Here is a 13,975-nt window from a genome sequence, read left to right as displayed (position 1 = left end):
CCGCTGCAGTAGTTTAACACATCATTCACGCCACCTGGAAAAACACCAATACGCATCGGGAACCACCTCTCTTCACCCTTCACATGCCGGGAATCAAGAAAATGGATGAACCCGTCCAAGAGACCCTGTCCTTCCTGTGGTAACATCTGCACAACATCAGCTGCAATGCACCCGTAGACACAACACAGCAATAGCAGCGCAGTGGAGAACAGTAGACGCATTTAGATTGCCTTGAGTGCTTGTTCACAAGGGTGTCTTTGTTTGTTGTCTTCTTATGGTACAAAACGGGAAAAATAAAAGGAAGAGAAGGCATGCAATGATAAAGGAGGAATCATACGTGTTGGGCGTGGCAGAGATTAGCTGCGTGCCGTGAGTGAAAGTAATACAAATACTTCTAGTAACTACACATGGTTTCGTCCATAATTCACATGAATATGTACTTGTGAATCTTCTGTTTTTTTCTTCCCTTTTTATTTTTCTTCCCTTTTTATTTTTCGGTTTGTATCTTTTTGCTTTGGTTTCTCATCTCGATCTTTGGAGTCGTATCATTTTTTTTCTTTTGCCAGACAGTCCACCGCAGGGTAGTATTGCCATATTAGGACGGGAATAGTGCCATTAATTTTTTTTTCAGCTCGAGCAGCAGTAGCGTAGTATTTTTTTTTTTTAATCTCTCTATAAGGCACGGTGTACTGCAGTAGGTATAGTGAAAAGGAAGCAAAAAAAAAAAAAAAATCAAACGAATCAAAAGAAAGAGTCATTCATTTATATAGTCGAAGTGAAAGAAAAATAAACTATAACAGAGGGTATAATGGCTACCCCACCATTTCTTCTACGGTTTCATTTAATGGAATGTCATAACGTTTCGTCCTCTGCTCATAATAGATTCGCATTTCCATACTATTTGGATCAAATATATACCACCGTGCTTTGGGTTCCGGTAGCGATTTACTGTATTGCCACCTGAGGAGAAACTCAATACCAAAAGTAATGGCAAGTATGAAGGAGGTTGCGCCAACCACAAGGAAAGCAATTCCTAGACCATGTCCATCTTTCTTTACCCACGCAGCAGTGGAAAGGAGAAACCCCTTTGAACCTTGTAGTGTTGTAACATCAAAAAATTCATCAATATCCATAACATACTTTCCTTCATCTAAATCTACATCAATGATACGAAGTAACTTTCGGAATTTTGGAAGAAATGCCCCACGAAGCCAAACTTGAAGATCATAATCAAGTGGATCTGCTAAACTATGTCCAGGTTCATTTGCATACCATCCATTTGTGAGGTACACATTATCATTTGGGTAAGGATAGCGAAGGGACCAAAGTTTTAAACCTCTTTTTAGCTCTTTATATCGAACCTTTTCATCTGCTTTCCATGAAATGCCCTTCTTGCGACATTTATTCGGTGTTACACTATGACCCAATGGGTTACCATTAGCGCTAAAATCACTTGTATTACATATCATAATGAGACTCTCTGGCATTGGGGATGGATTACTATTAGTATTCTTATCGCCACTGTTTTCACCGTCTTCCTGCTGTTCGACACGATAAAGGATAAATGTGTCATTAAACATAGACCATGGTGCTACACCACAAGGATTATAAACAAAATCACGGTACTGCAATGTGTGTGTAGTTCCATCCGCCTCTACTCGTACTACATTGTCGCTGGAATCATCAAGAAAACCAGGTTTCTCAAATGGCAAACACTCCTGATACCTTCCCCTTTTTCGCTCCTTACCAAGCATCAGATGTTTAGACCTCCCATTATGAAAATCCCTAAAATTCTGATAAAAATTGTCCAGTGTGTAGTATAAATATACTGGTGCTTTAAGAGTCTCTCGAACCTCAAACAAAACGCGTGTGCGTGTACCTTGTGAATGTGTAGTATTTCCAACTAAAAATTTTCGAATACCTTGATTTATATTAACCTGTGGATCAGAAGGAATATACTGATATCGGTGAATATCGTTGTATTTCTGCTCCACCTCATAGTAGCGATCACCCGCTATAATTAACACGACACCCAACAAAACAAAGATTACTGTTACAGCAATAAAGACAGGTAAGAGAATAAATGGTGAACTATATAAAAAAAAAGAAGGAAGAGTCTGTTGTGAAATGGGGTTTCCACCGTAACTTGTACGACCGTACAATGCCCAGAAATTTTTAAATGTATTCCTGTACTTCTGCAATAGCGATGATCTTTGTGGATCCACACGTGTGGTGTTCATTCACTTTCTTCTGTTGCTTTTCTCTCTCTCACTCTTTTTTTTTGTCCCCTTTATCCTTTCTTGATATTCGCTTCAGATAGTTTTAAGGGTCTTTCCCCAGCTTTATTGTGCTTGTGTAGGAGAATACAAATTCATTTAAGAGAAAAGATTAGAAAGGACGGGGTACAGAGAGTGATAATAATAATAATAATAATAATAATAATAATAATAATAATAATAATAATAATAATAATAATAATAATAAGAGAATAATAACATGACGAACGGAAATGAGTAGAAAAGCGACTCTACATCCAATTATGCAGATACAAGGAACTCATAAAAAAAAAAAAACAATATCAAAAAGCAAAAAACAAAAACAACAAGAGTAATTGCACACACAACTTCACCAACAGTAGCACATTAACACCAGAAGGAGTGTAATAGCAAATTAAAGGAACGAGAAAGCATAAAGAGGAAAAAAAATATAGATTTGTATGTATGACCACACGTGACCCGTCTTCCTTTTTTTCTTTCTTTGGTTATATATACTGAAGAGAAGCAAAGCGTATATTTTATCCCTCCGGCGAAAATTCCCACCTCTTTTTTTTTTTGAATTAGCGTTTCTTCGTTTTTCTTTCCCCTTCCACCTTTCGCGAATTTTAGCCCACATTAGGAGATGAGATAACCGCTACAACAAGAAAAGAGCAGCAAAACGCAGCGAAAAGAAATGAAAAAAAAGAAAAAAACAAAACAAAACAAACCAAGCAACTGAAATAATGGGAGTGAGAGAATAAATAAATAAAGGTATCTAAAGGGCCATTTCTCAGAAGCAAGCAAGCAAGCAAGCGAAAAAAAAATCTTTTTTATTCTTTAGAAATAATAAAGTCTACTGTAAATTATGATATTAGGACATGAGAATATCACTAGTCCTACGATCCAAGTACTGAATAAGATCATTCACCTGCACATTATCACTGATAATTAAAGTTTCTCTTCTGCTGAACTCGCCCGATCTTTTGGATGCGGTACGTAAAGGATTACAATGGAGATAAGCGGCTGCACGTCCTTTTCTCCGTGCAGCAAGAAGCTCTAGTTCATTTAAGAGTTCCGTTTGTTGAGTTTCGGCTTGTCTAATGTTTCGATTACAGGTATTTATTTCCGTCAACAGTAGATCTCTAGCAGAAGTAGGGTAACTAAGCCCTTTTTTACCATTTTTACTTTGAATTTCAGTAAGAGAACTATTTTGTTCTACCACAACACCTGTTCTTGCTATAATATTCTTATCACTGGAATTCAAATCTACTTTTCGCCTCATATGACGTGGTGGTATTCTAGAAAGTGCCTTTTCAATAACAGATCGAAGTTGTGTGACTCTATCCCGTATACGATCATTTTCAGTGTCTAAACCCCGTACTTGTCTTGTAAGCCCAAGTGAAGATTTCTGTAACCTTTCATAAAGAGCCTGTTTTTGAGTTAATTCCTCCGTCTTTTCCTCACACACTTTTCTCTGACGTTGCAATTCTTTTTGTAGAAATTGCTGTCGTGCCTCAATATCGGCATCAAACTTTCGTAGAGTGCGAGCGCCTTCAAGAAACCGCAACATTTGTTCACTACGATGTGCTTCTAACAATCGACTTGCCTCTGTGGAGTTTTCTCCATTCGTTTCATCATTTTCTCCTCCTGGAGGCGAAGGAATGATGGCATTGGCATCAGCATTAACATTATTCGTATTCATATTCATAGTAGATTGAATAATAGTCGTATTGACAGGAATACCATCCACGATATCGGTTGTAATATCATCCACTTGCAGTTTTTGGGGTGTGGGGGAATATGATGATGTTTCCACCACTGAATTCTGCGTTGATGACATGGCCGATAGTGTTATAATGTCTTCAGCGGCATTTCCATCACGTTGTGTTGAAACAAGCGTTTCTTTTAACGGCACTGAAGAAGCGGCAGTAGCCAAAACAACACCAATAGGACTAACAGGAGTTGTTTTTATTGTTGATGATGATGATGTTGTTGTTGTTCCCCTTCCTCCTCCTCGTTTGGGTCTAGACTTTGGACATTCTAATGTCGTAGAGATGCGCCGTGTCTTTTGATTTAATGACATATTTGTTTCTTTTTCTTTTTTAATTTGAAAAGAACGAAACAGAAGAAAGAAGAAAAACCCATTAATACTACATTTCATAGACTGTAAAGAACCCCCACTTTCCAAATTTGTGTGAAAGAGTATAATAAAAAGACATGTGTGGCAATAATAATAATAATAATTTGTTGTTGCTGTCAAGGCTGTACCGCCCCCTCCCATTTCAGAGAATTCGCATTTTTCTTTCTTTCTTCTCTATTCTAAACTAAACAAAATAAAAAACAATAAGAAAACATATATACATATATATGTATACGTGGCGTAGAGTGGGGAAGGGGAATTTGGCAAAACAACTTACTGCAGATACAGTGAAGGTATTAGCTTCAACGAAAAAAAAAACAAAACAAAAATGTACGCCCCACTTATTCATACATATGCATATTGTACATACTTACACAAAAAGGGTATATAAGAAAGAAAACAAACAAACAAACAAACAAACAAACAAACAACACCAACACCAAGAGTAATAAAGAGTAAAGGGTACTATTGCAACAAAATAAAACCATTTTTTCTTTGATTTCTCCCCGGCTTAGTAATTTCCTCTGGTTGGAATCACGACCAGTGTTTTTTTTTTTGAATATATTTGTATACTCGTACGTATACATACATACATTTGGATGCAAATAAAAATGCCTTCCATTTCTCTGATCCATTTTCATTCTTCCTTTCACTATTAAATCTTGAATCCCCTAACTCTTCTTACCGGCGCAATCCGACATCTCCGCAATACGTTTATCAATATCTGAATATATACGGTCCTCCAATTCACCCTCTTCTGCATTACCAGAGACAATTTTAAGAACCGTTTCAATAAGTTCATGATTACCAAGAATATCCACATGATCCCCACTCGCCACCCCACCGCGAATACCCATTGAGTTTGCTGTGATATCTTTATATTCACGTGTAACCACACGGCCAGTGTTGCTTTTCCATCCATTCTTCGCACGACACATGTATCCCAGTGAGAGTAGTGGGACTGTGCCATCACCGTTGCCGAGAACAACACCGTTAACAGCCCGTTGCCCTTCTTGATACGTGAGATTTATCGTGTTATCCCCGGAAAGAACATATCCAATCTCTGTTAATTTAGCTACACCGTAGAGGCAGAAGACGGCGGTCTTTCTTGTTGGTGGAAGAGTGGGAAGTTCATTAAAGTGTGAGATAAGTTCATCGGCTTCTTCTTTTAATGCTTTATGTCCGCTTTCATCAAGGCGTTGGGCGGTCAATTTAAAAGTTTCTTTTGCCGATAAACGCGTTCCATTGGAGAGAGTTAATAGATCCGGATGTGCGGCATCACACCCAAATGGATGCATCGCCGTTTGACACGACCATGTACGTATAACTTCTGTACGAAGATTACGTGAAAAGTGCGTATCGAATGCCTGACGAACGGCACTTGGTAATGTAAGTGTATCCTTTGCATCTCCTGTGAGAAGTGCGGAAACAGACTTTGGGAGTCCCAACACTGGACCACCAATGTTAATCCAATAGGCCACATACTTATCCATCCATCCCGGTTCACGTTTCTCAATCCAGCGAAAAAAGTCCAAAATAACAGTTGTACCATAACTGTGTGAAATAATTACGACACGTTCCTTATTTTTATCATATAAATAGAGAAGATGATAACGTAGATAGTAGTAATATCCATCACGTTTATGCATACGTCGTGGGGAGAGTCTCCAGTCATATGAGAATACATTCATACTTTGTGGATTATAGCCAATATCGGCGAGATTTAATATTACCTTTGCCCACACCCAGTATCCAGGTAAGAAAAAGTCAGAAGCCCCAAATCCCATATCTGGACGAATCTTTACACCAGCTGGATCATATCCAGTTTCTTTATCTAGTGAAAAGAGCTGCATATAACATGCTGGATTAGATAGGAGTAAAAATAACATTTGTGGACCGAACATACGTTGACGAAAAACAGATGCAAAGGATTGACTTTCTTTTACACAATCTAATTGACTTTCCCACACTTCAAGTGCAGTTGAGATAAATCCTGGAACAATCATAACAGGATACTTTCGACGTATGGTATTGTTTTCCAGAAAACGAAGACCCGGACGATCATAATCTGCCACAATAAATGAAGCAGTAAAAGATGACATATCCTCATGAAAGTTATAATACCCAAGAAGAATAGCGATGAGAAGAAAAACAAACATCACACGTCTACGTGTTAAAAAATCCAGAGCATAAAAAGCTGGTCGTTTGGCAAATGATGGGACTAGACGATCTACTACTTTAAATGTACATACTTGTTCTGGTGTTACACTAGTTGAGACGGGTCCATCATCAAATTCTTCGCGTGCAAAAACCAATGAAATCATTCGTTGAATCCATCCAAATCTTTTAGGCTTTGGTGTATCATTCTCTTTTTCAGAATTAACGCTTTCTCTCCGTTTAGAGATACAAAGAGATGCAAAATCTGGCATAAATCGTTTCACACCTCTAACAGTACTAGACATGCGTTCCACACGCTGCGGTGGATAAATTATTTCTTTTTCTTTATTATTATTATTATTATTATTATTATTATTATTATTATTATTATTATTATTATTCTTGTTCGGTGTTCGTTCAGATGAGGAGAGTTCGTACATAGAAAGTGGTAATTTATCCCCACGACTACACTCTGGAAGTCTATAATACGTTGGTGGTGTAAATTTATACGGTGAATTTGTTTTAATATGATGAATTTCACTCGTACAGAAAGGTTGTCCATGAATAAAGCGTTCTGTAAAAGGTGAACACCGGTGTGTACAGTGATTTCGTTGTACAATGGGTGTATTTACCCCTCGTGAGGGTGTTGGCAGTGAAGGTGATATCGATACACTTTCTCTTGTGGTTCTTGTAGAGATTGTAGAGGCTTTACTTGGTGTGTTTACTTTAAATTTCTTTTTTTTTCCCGCCACCACAATAGAGAGAGGGGCCTCATTTACACTTACAGAGTCTTCATATATCTTTTTAGGGTCAATCTCACATGATGAAGCTGCTGCTGCTGATGCTTCTTTTTTTTGCTCCTCACGGTTGTTTTCTTTGTTCTTGTCTTGATTATCTAATTGAATGGTACGTTTCTTGTTTCCACTCTTGCGGGGCATTTATTCTAACGTTACTACCACTCCCTTAAGTTATAGTGGAAGGGGAGAAAAAGAAATATAAGAAAAAGAAGATTAAATGTGTTTATATATTAACAAGTAAAGGTTCCAGCCCAGCAATTGTGGGATGTAATACTGTCATTTATTGTAGAGGAGAAGGAGAAAAAAAAACAAAAAACAAAACGAAACAGGGGAAGAAAGTGTAGTGGGCGAAACGAAATTGAACGATGAATGATAGTGACGGTGAAAAATGAAATAAAAAAGAACGAATAGAAATACACTGCGTGATATATATATATAGAGAGAGAGAGAGAGGATAGGGAAAGGCCATAGTAGGCAACACATCATGTACACCTTGACATCAACAAAAAAAATCAAATGAAAATAGTGCTCTTCATCTATGCCGCAATTTCTCTTTCGCTTTCTCTCTCTCTCTCTCTCTCTCTATCTATTTATTTTCTCTCACTTCTTATCAAGCATTATTTTTGTTGTTATTGTTGCCCCTATTTGTATAAGCTACAGAGTTTATATTCAGAGGCATGATCATATCCCTGTTTTTTTTTCGTTTGTTTGTTTCGTTCTTCAGTATTCGTTTTTTTTTCATTTCTCCCTTTCACGGGAATAAAATTTTCTTTCCTCCCCTTCCTTTCTCTCTATCCGCCTTTTTTTTTCAATACATTTTCTTCGTGGTGTTCCCTCCCTGACTCTGTAAATGAATAATGCCATACATCGAATCCTGTTTCTCTTTCCCCTTTCTCTCTCTCTCTCTCTAGAGAAGTGAAAAAGAAAAAAAAAAGAACAGGAAACATAGTGAGAGTGAGAGAGTGAGGGTAAATGAGAAAGTAGAGTGGTTTTCATGTGAGAGAGGAAAAAAGAAATAAAAATGCAAGGATACACATGAGCACGCTTTTGCAGCAGCAAGAAGCGAATCCCCTACAACCAGGCACACCATCTTGACAAAGAAACCTCACGTAAATACAAATATCAAGTACAGTCAATACAAATAAATAACAATATATATATATATATATATATATATATATATATATATTTGCGTTCCTATTTGTGTTTACAGGGTGTAATACAGGTCCAAATGCTACATAATAAGTTATTATTTCTCTTATAACTAACTAACCAAATAAATCTATAAATAAATAAGTAAATGAATAAATAAATAAATAAATATATATATATATATATATATATATATATATATATCCACCGGCTTGTCATGTTCATGCTTCATGATTATCATCTCTACTACCGCAACCACTAGCACAACAACACATCTCCTTGATTGATGTATTATTCCTCTTCTTCTCACATCCAGCCATACATCAACCACGCGGCTATTAAAGCCACAAGAGCCGATACCGCATACACCACTGCCTTCATTTTCGTCTTCTGATGCTGTTGCTGGGCCATCTGACGTCTGTTCTTCGCCGCCAACGTATTCTGCTCCAATTCCCTGAGATCTGTTTTTGTCGATAGACCACCCGCCGAGGAGGAGAGTGCGGTCATGTAACCCGTATCCGTCGTTGTATGCGTGGCGGCGAGAGAACCGTCGCGGGAGCCTCTGCTGTCTCTATATTCAGCCGCTCCCATACTTTTATCTGCCGCTATTCCTCCTGTTGTATTAGTTGTACTTGTATTTGATGGATGAGAGCCGGCGCGGTCTACACTTCCCTTCTTTCCTGCAGCCCCGGATGTGAGTTCAAGTGTGCAGCGGAGGAGTTTCTTATACACAAGACGTCGGTCCTCCTGTTTGCGTGCTTTAATAATGTTTGGTACATTTACACAACGCGGGCCAATCACATCATTAGGCCGCATAACACAATACTCCAGACGGAAGTCGTCATGCTTTACATCAAGGTCGGTTTCATTCGCCAATGCGGTTGGGTTAAGAACAATTGTGGCGGTAATACTGGCGTTAGGCTTAATAACACCCTTTGTTGGCTTCACAAGATACCGTTCAGGACATGTTGTGAGAAGCCGGAATAATATATTCTCGAATGAGACATTACTGACTTGTAATACGCATTCCTCTTTTGTGTGGGAAATGATACGAAATTTCTCTGGTGTTACAATAACCGCGGCGGTGGAGGTGGGATCGTTGACACCGTTTACACTTTCCGTTTCCTTATCCCTCACCGAGTCGGCTGCGAGCATCAGTGAATAATAATAATAATAATAATAATAATAATAATAATAATAATAATAATAATAATAATAATAATAATGGTATAATATATATAAATATATATGTGTATTTTGTTTGTTTGCTTGGTTGTGTTGTTGCTCTTTCCCCAAATATCTGTCAAGGAATACAACGCTAGTGCTAGAAAATAAAGAAAAAAACGAAATAGGAATAGTGATAGAAGAGAAGTAAACAAGATAAACAAAAATATGTTAGTAGTAGAAGAAAGATAAAAGAGAAAAACAAACAAAATATACACAAGTTTATATATATATATATATATATATATATATCCACGTAGGGTTCTCTGTTTACCCCTCAAACCACAATACGGGTCCAAGTCCTGTTCCCACAAAACTTCCAACTATTTCCATTGGTGATTGTGCAGCAAATGAGACATCCACGCCTCCACTTTTGCTCTTGTTTGTACCATTGTTGCCACCATTACTGTTGGTACCCTTTGCACCAATAGTATTATAAAGATCAACCGGTTCACGCACCGTAACACGTTCCACCCGAACAATCACCTCATCACCATTCTCATAAAAGTTAAATGCCGGTCCACCTGTTGTCTCCGCTGTTGCTTCTTCTTCCTCTTCTTCATCACCCTCCACTTGCAGTGCCCAGCGATTCTTTTCTTCGTGAAAGAAGGAAGGGGATACCAATAGTTCTCCAGGGACAAAGAAAATAAACTGGAAGAAATCCAGGGAGAGAAAAATGCCATTACGATTTTGTGCGCTAATAACTGCACGAAGTCGTGCCCCTGGAGTTGGGGCGAATATACATAAACGGAATTGGGCTGAGAGCCAAGCTGAAGCCGATGATCCACGTACAACACCACGTGTATACTGCATGATCTCATTAATAGCTACACAGAGTCCATAGGCAGGAACAACTTTCCCAACATATCGCTCAGTTAGTCTATGCATAAGAATATCATGAAAAGATTGCCGGTATGGCTCTTTAGAAAGATGCCCCTCCATCTCAAGGGCATTGTCATTCTCATTACCATTACTATTATTATTATTATTATTATTATTATTATTATTATTATTATTATTATTATTATTATTATTTTCTTCAGATGCTACTACTGTTGTTGTTCCTACAGAGGATGAAGTGACTGTTGTCCCATTGTGTTGTGGCATCTTCTCTTCGTCGATACATACTTGCTCCGGAAAATACACAGGCTCCACCTCCAATATATCACGCGCGATGTAGCTATAAAATAAAGACATTCCACCTATTATTATTATTATTATTATTATTATTATTATTATTATTATTATTATTATTATTGTTTATTTTCGTGAACCTTCTCAGCGCACCTCGGCCCCTCTTAATCACCTTTTATTTATTTATTTTTTTTACCCGATCCTTTTTCGTTACTTTCTTTTTTTCTTTTTTTGCTGTCACAATCAGATGGATTAGCAAAGAGGTGGTAGAATCGTGGGTACGGAAAGATCTTCCGTTCTCTCCCCGTCCTTTTCCTTTTTGCTTTTATTTATTTATTTCGCTCTTTATTTCTATTGGGGGCAATCACGCGACAGTGGAATCAAATACAGCTGTCGCAGCTAACAACAGCAAGGCAGTAAAATAAGAAAAAAAAATAACAAAGAAGAAGAGAAAAATAAAGGACAGAATATATCCTACAAGAGAACCAGAAAAAAAAAAAAATATATATATATATATATATATATATATATGGGTGTGGATGAAAGGTCTCACACTATTAAGAAAATAAAAAAAAGAAAAAAAAAGAGGAGAAACAACAAGAGTTGCTCTTCTAATTCTGAGGATACGCACCCAGTGCGAGGAGGTCTCCAGCAAGCAGATATCATTTTTTTTTTCTTTATTTAGAAATCTTTTCCTTCCCCTCCTTTCAGACAAAGGACAAACATGCGTAATTTCGTGAATGAAACAAATAGCAGTAAGATCAAAAAAGAAGAAAAATACAAACTTCTTTTACTTCAGACCTGATGGAATTTTCTTTTTCTCCCCATTTTTCGCGTTCCAATCTCTTTCTTATTGCCTTCCGCTTTTGTTTTTTTCTGCACTCTTTCTTTCTCCTGCACCTGAGCCAATTTCCTCTTTCTTTCCGTTTCTTTTTTGTTCTTTAAATGTCTCTTCTGATCCTGTACTTAGTATTGATGGGGGTTCAATTATTGCCACGGGCAAAACAAAGACTTACACATACACACAGAGCGATGGGAAAAAAAAAGAAGTGATGCAAAAACAACAACTACTACAGACAGTAGTAGTATCTTCCTCCTCTCTACACCCTGTTTTTTTCTTTTTTTCCACTTTTCCTGCTGTGTGCTCTTACCCCCCTTTCCTCTTCATGCAGTCTTTTTTCTTTCCTTTTTCTTTTTCTTTTCTTTTTTTTCTCACTCATCAATCATTCCTTATTCATTCACAGATAAATGTGAGCATATATTGCACCTGTTCCTCTTGCTGCTAGTACTACTACTACTAGTACTACGACAGCAGCTGCTGTCGTTCTTGTTCTTGTTCTTGTAGAGAAAGAAGGATCGAGGGGGAAAAAAAGAAAAACAAGTGAAACTGAGGTTGAGAAAATAATCGCATCAATTCAGTTTCACCGGTGCTCCACGGCGGATGGTGCCCCAACCAATCAGGCGGAAGTTTTTCTCTACGAGGCGTGAAATGGCCACCTGTTCACCCATTGTGCAGCAGACAGGAGTCACTAGTGTCAGCTTGGCAATATCGGGGTCCTTTGTGATGTTCACTACAGTGGCTCCCGCGGTAAGAGTACCAACGTTGATTTGAAGTGTCTCTTGCAGATTTAGTTTCTGTACCCGCTTTGCATTGCGATCCCGCTGCTTACTGCGCACCACCATTTCTGCGAACAAACTGTACTGCACCTCAATCTCTGCATACACCTGCGGCAGTGAACCCTCATCTCCAATCATGTGACCCACCATCTTGTCCTGTCGGGTGAGTGTGGGGTCAAGCGTGGTGCCAACAGCAATGAGTCCGCCGGGAATAGCGTACTGCAGCGAGTTGTCCTCCGCCTTTAGTGTTAACGCACGTGTGCGGAGTGGTGTACAGCTGAATGTTCCACCGCTTTGAGTGTGTACTTGTCCAGGACGAATCTCCACCAACTGATTCACACGAATAATACCCTGGGTTACTGTTCCGCCGGCCACACCACCACGGAGGTTCTCAATATCTACCTCACCAGGCTTGTTGATATCGAATGAACGTACCACTGTCATGCGAGCAGGGCACTTTAGTTGGCGTGTAGGAAGAGGCATATGACACAAATACTCCAGTAAATAATCAACATTACGCTTTAGCTGTGCGGAAATAGGGATAATGGGAGCATTAATACCAATAGTGCTGTCAATATAACGGCGAATTTCATGATATTGATCCTGTGCATGGACTTCACCAACAAGATCAATCTTATTCTGCAGAATGATAAGATTACGCAACTTCATAATCTCAACAGCCTTGAGATGCTCAAGTGTCTGAGGCTGTGGGAATCTTTCATTTGCGGCAATAAGCAGTAAGGCGGCATCCATGATAGCGGCACCATTCAGCATGGTTGCCATCAGCACGTCATGACCGGGGCAGTCCACAAAAGAGAAGTGTCGCTTCAACTTCAATGGGTTACCGCAGGTGGGGCAGTCTGTTTTGTCTGGCTGCGATGATGGAAAGGCGTGGTAGGCGGCCGGCAATTCACACACATCACACTTGAACACCTTCGCGTTGGCGTAACCGAGATGGATGGTGATATTCATTACCGCCTCACGGTGATACTTCTGCGTCTTCACACCACTGAGTGCCTTCACAACAGTAGACTTTCCGTGCGCCACGTGTCCAATCGTACCAATGTTAACAGTGGCCTGCCGCGACATCACCTCAAATGTCTCAACAGTGATGCTGTCAAGGTCAAGGGCGTCGATGTTTTGTACGGCCAGTCCACGATCGTTTTCCTCATTCTTTCCGAAGGTGTTCTCGTCAAGTGTGAAGTCTGCGATATCGTTTTCCCCCATCTTCTTGGCTGCTGTTCCTTCCCTTTTTTTTCTCTTTCTTTCTTTCGCAGTACAGAGAGATAAGGAAAGGGATTTAAGAAAAAAAAGAGATTGGAGAAAAAAAGAGGGTGAAAGAGAGTACAAGTAAGGAAAATACAATGAAGGAATAATAATAATAATAATAATAATAATAAACAAGACACACGTTCATGTACAAACGAAGCGGGAATGCCTAATTTTTTATTAACCCTTACCTCTGTCATCAAGCAATACAAGCAGTAAAACCCGAAAAC

The 13,975-nt window shown here is 38.7% G+C and overlaps 7 protein-coding genes across 7 annotated transcripts; all 7 read right to left on the bottom strand.

The window, feature by feature from the left end:
- Positions 1-812: 812 nt before the first annotated feature.
- Positions 813-2,240, bottom strand: LSM04_009229 (CDC50/LEM3 family; the record flags this gene model as incomplete). Its single annotated transcript, XM_067338629.1, has 1 exon — positions 813-2,240. One exon carries the CDS (start codon positions 2,238-2,240, stop codon positions 813-815), a length of 1,428 nt encoding a protein of 475 aa, XP_067188789.1.
- An 886-nt stretch (positions 2,241-3,126) lies between these two features.
- LSM04_009677 (uncharacterized protein) lies at positions 3,127-4,338 on the bottom strand (the record flags this gene model as incomplete). The annotated part of the gene is made up of 1 exon (XM_067338628.1): positions 3,127-4,338. One exon carries the CDS (start codon positions 4,336-4,338, stop codon positions 3,127-3,129), a length of 1,212 nt encoding a protein of 403 aa, XP_067188801.1.
- A 728-nt stretch (positions 4,339-5,066) lies between these two features.
- Positions 5,067-6,857, bottom strand: LSM04_009405 (Lecithin:cholesterol/phospholipid:diacylglycerol acyltransferase; the record flags this gene model as incomplete). Its single annotated transcript, XM_067338627.1, has 1 exon — positions 5,067-6,857. The coding sequence occupies one exon, from the start codon at positions 6,855-6,857 to the stop codon at positions 5,067-5,069; it is 1,791 nt and encodes a 596-aa protein (XP_067188795.1).
- Positions 6,858-7,089: 232 nt separating this feature from the next.
- On the bottom strand, positions 7,090-7,490 carry LSM04_001125 (uncharacterized protein; the record flags this gene model as incomplete). The annotated part of the gene is made up of 2 exons (XM_067338626.1): positions 7,090-7,092; positions 7,170-7,490. 2 exons carry the CDS (start codon positions 7,488-7,490, stop codon positions 7,090-7,092), a joined length of 324 nt encoding a protein of 107 aa, XP_067188622.1.
- Positions 7,491-8,807: 1,317 nt separating this feature from the next.
- On the bottom strand, positions 8,808-9,656 carry LSM04_005123 (Major sperm protein (MSP) domain; the record flags this gene model as incomplete). The annotated part of the gene is made up of 1 exon (XM_067338625.1): positions 8,808-9,656. One exon carries the CDS (start codon positions 9,654-9,656, stop codon positions 8,808-8,810), a length of 849 nt encoding a protein of 282 aa, XP_067188699.1.
- A 339-nt stretch (positions 9,657-9,995) lies between these two features.
- Positions 9,996-10,922, bottom strand: LSM04_006688 (RNA polymerase III; the record flags this gene model as incomplete). The annotated part of the gene is made up of 1 exon (XM_067338624.1): positions 9,996-10,922. One exon carries the CDS (start codon positions 10,920-10,922, stop codon positions 9,996-9,998), a length of 927 nt encoding a protein of 308 aa, XP_067188731.1.
- Positions 10,923-12,269: 1,347 nt separating this feature from the next.
- Positions 12,270-13,703, bottom strand: LSM04_003483 (Transcription factor; the record flags this gene model as incomplete). The annotated part of the gene is made up of 1 exon (XM_067338622.1): positions 12,270-13,703. One exon carries the CDS (start codon positions 13,701-13,703, stop codon positions 12,270-12,272), a length of 1,434 nt encoding a protein of 477 aa, XP_067188659.1.
- Between the last annotated feature and the right edge of the window lie 272 nt (positions 13,704-13,975).

Source organism: Trypanosoma melophagium (assembly GCF_022059095.1).
Source record: "Trypanosoma melophagium isolate St. Kilda chromosome Unknown ctg35segment0, whole genome shotgun sequence".
NCBI classification, from domain to species: Eukaryota; Euglenozoa; class Kinetoplastea; order Trypanosomatida; family Trypanosomatidae; genus Trypanosoma; species Trypanosoma melophagium.
This window is presented reverse-complemented; position numbering and strand designations above follow the sequence as displayed.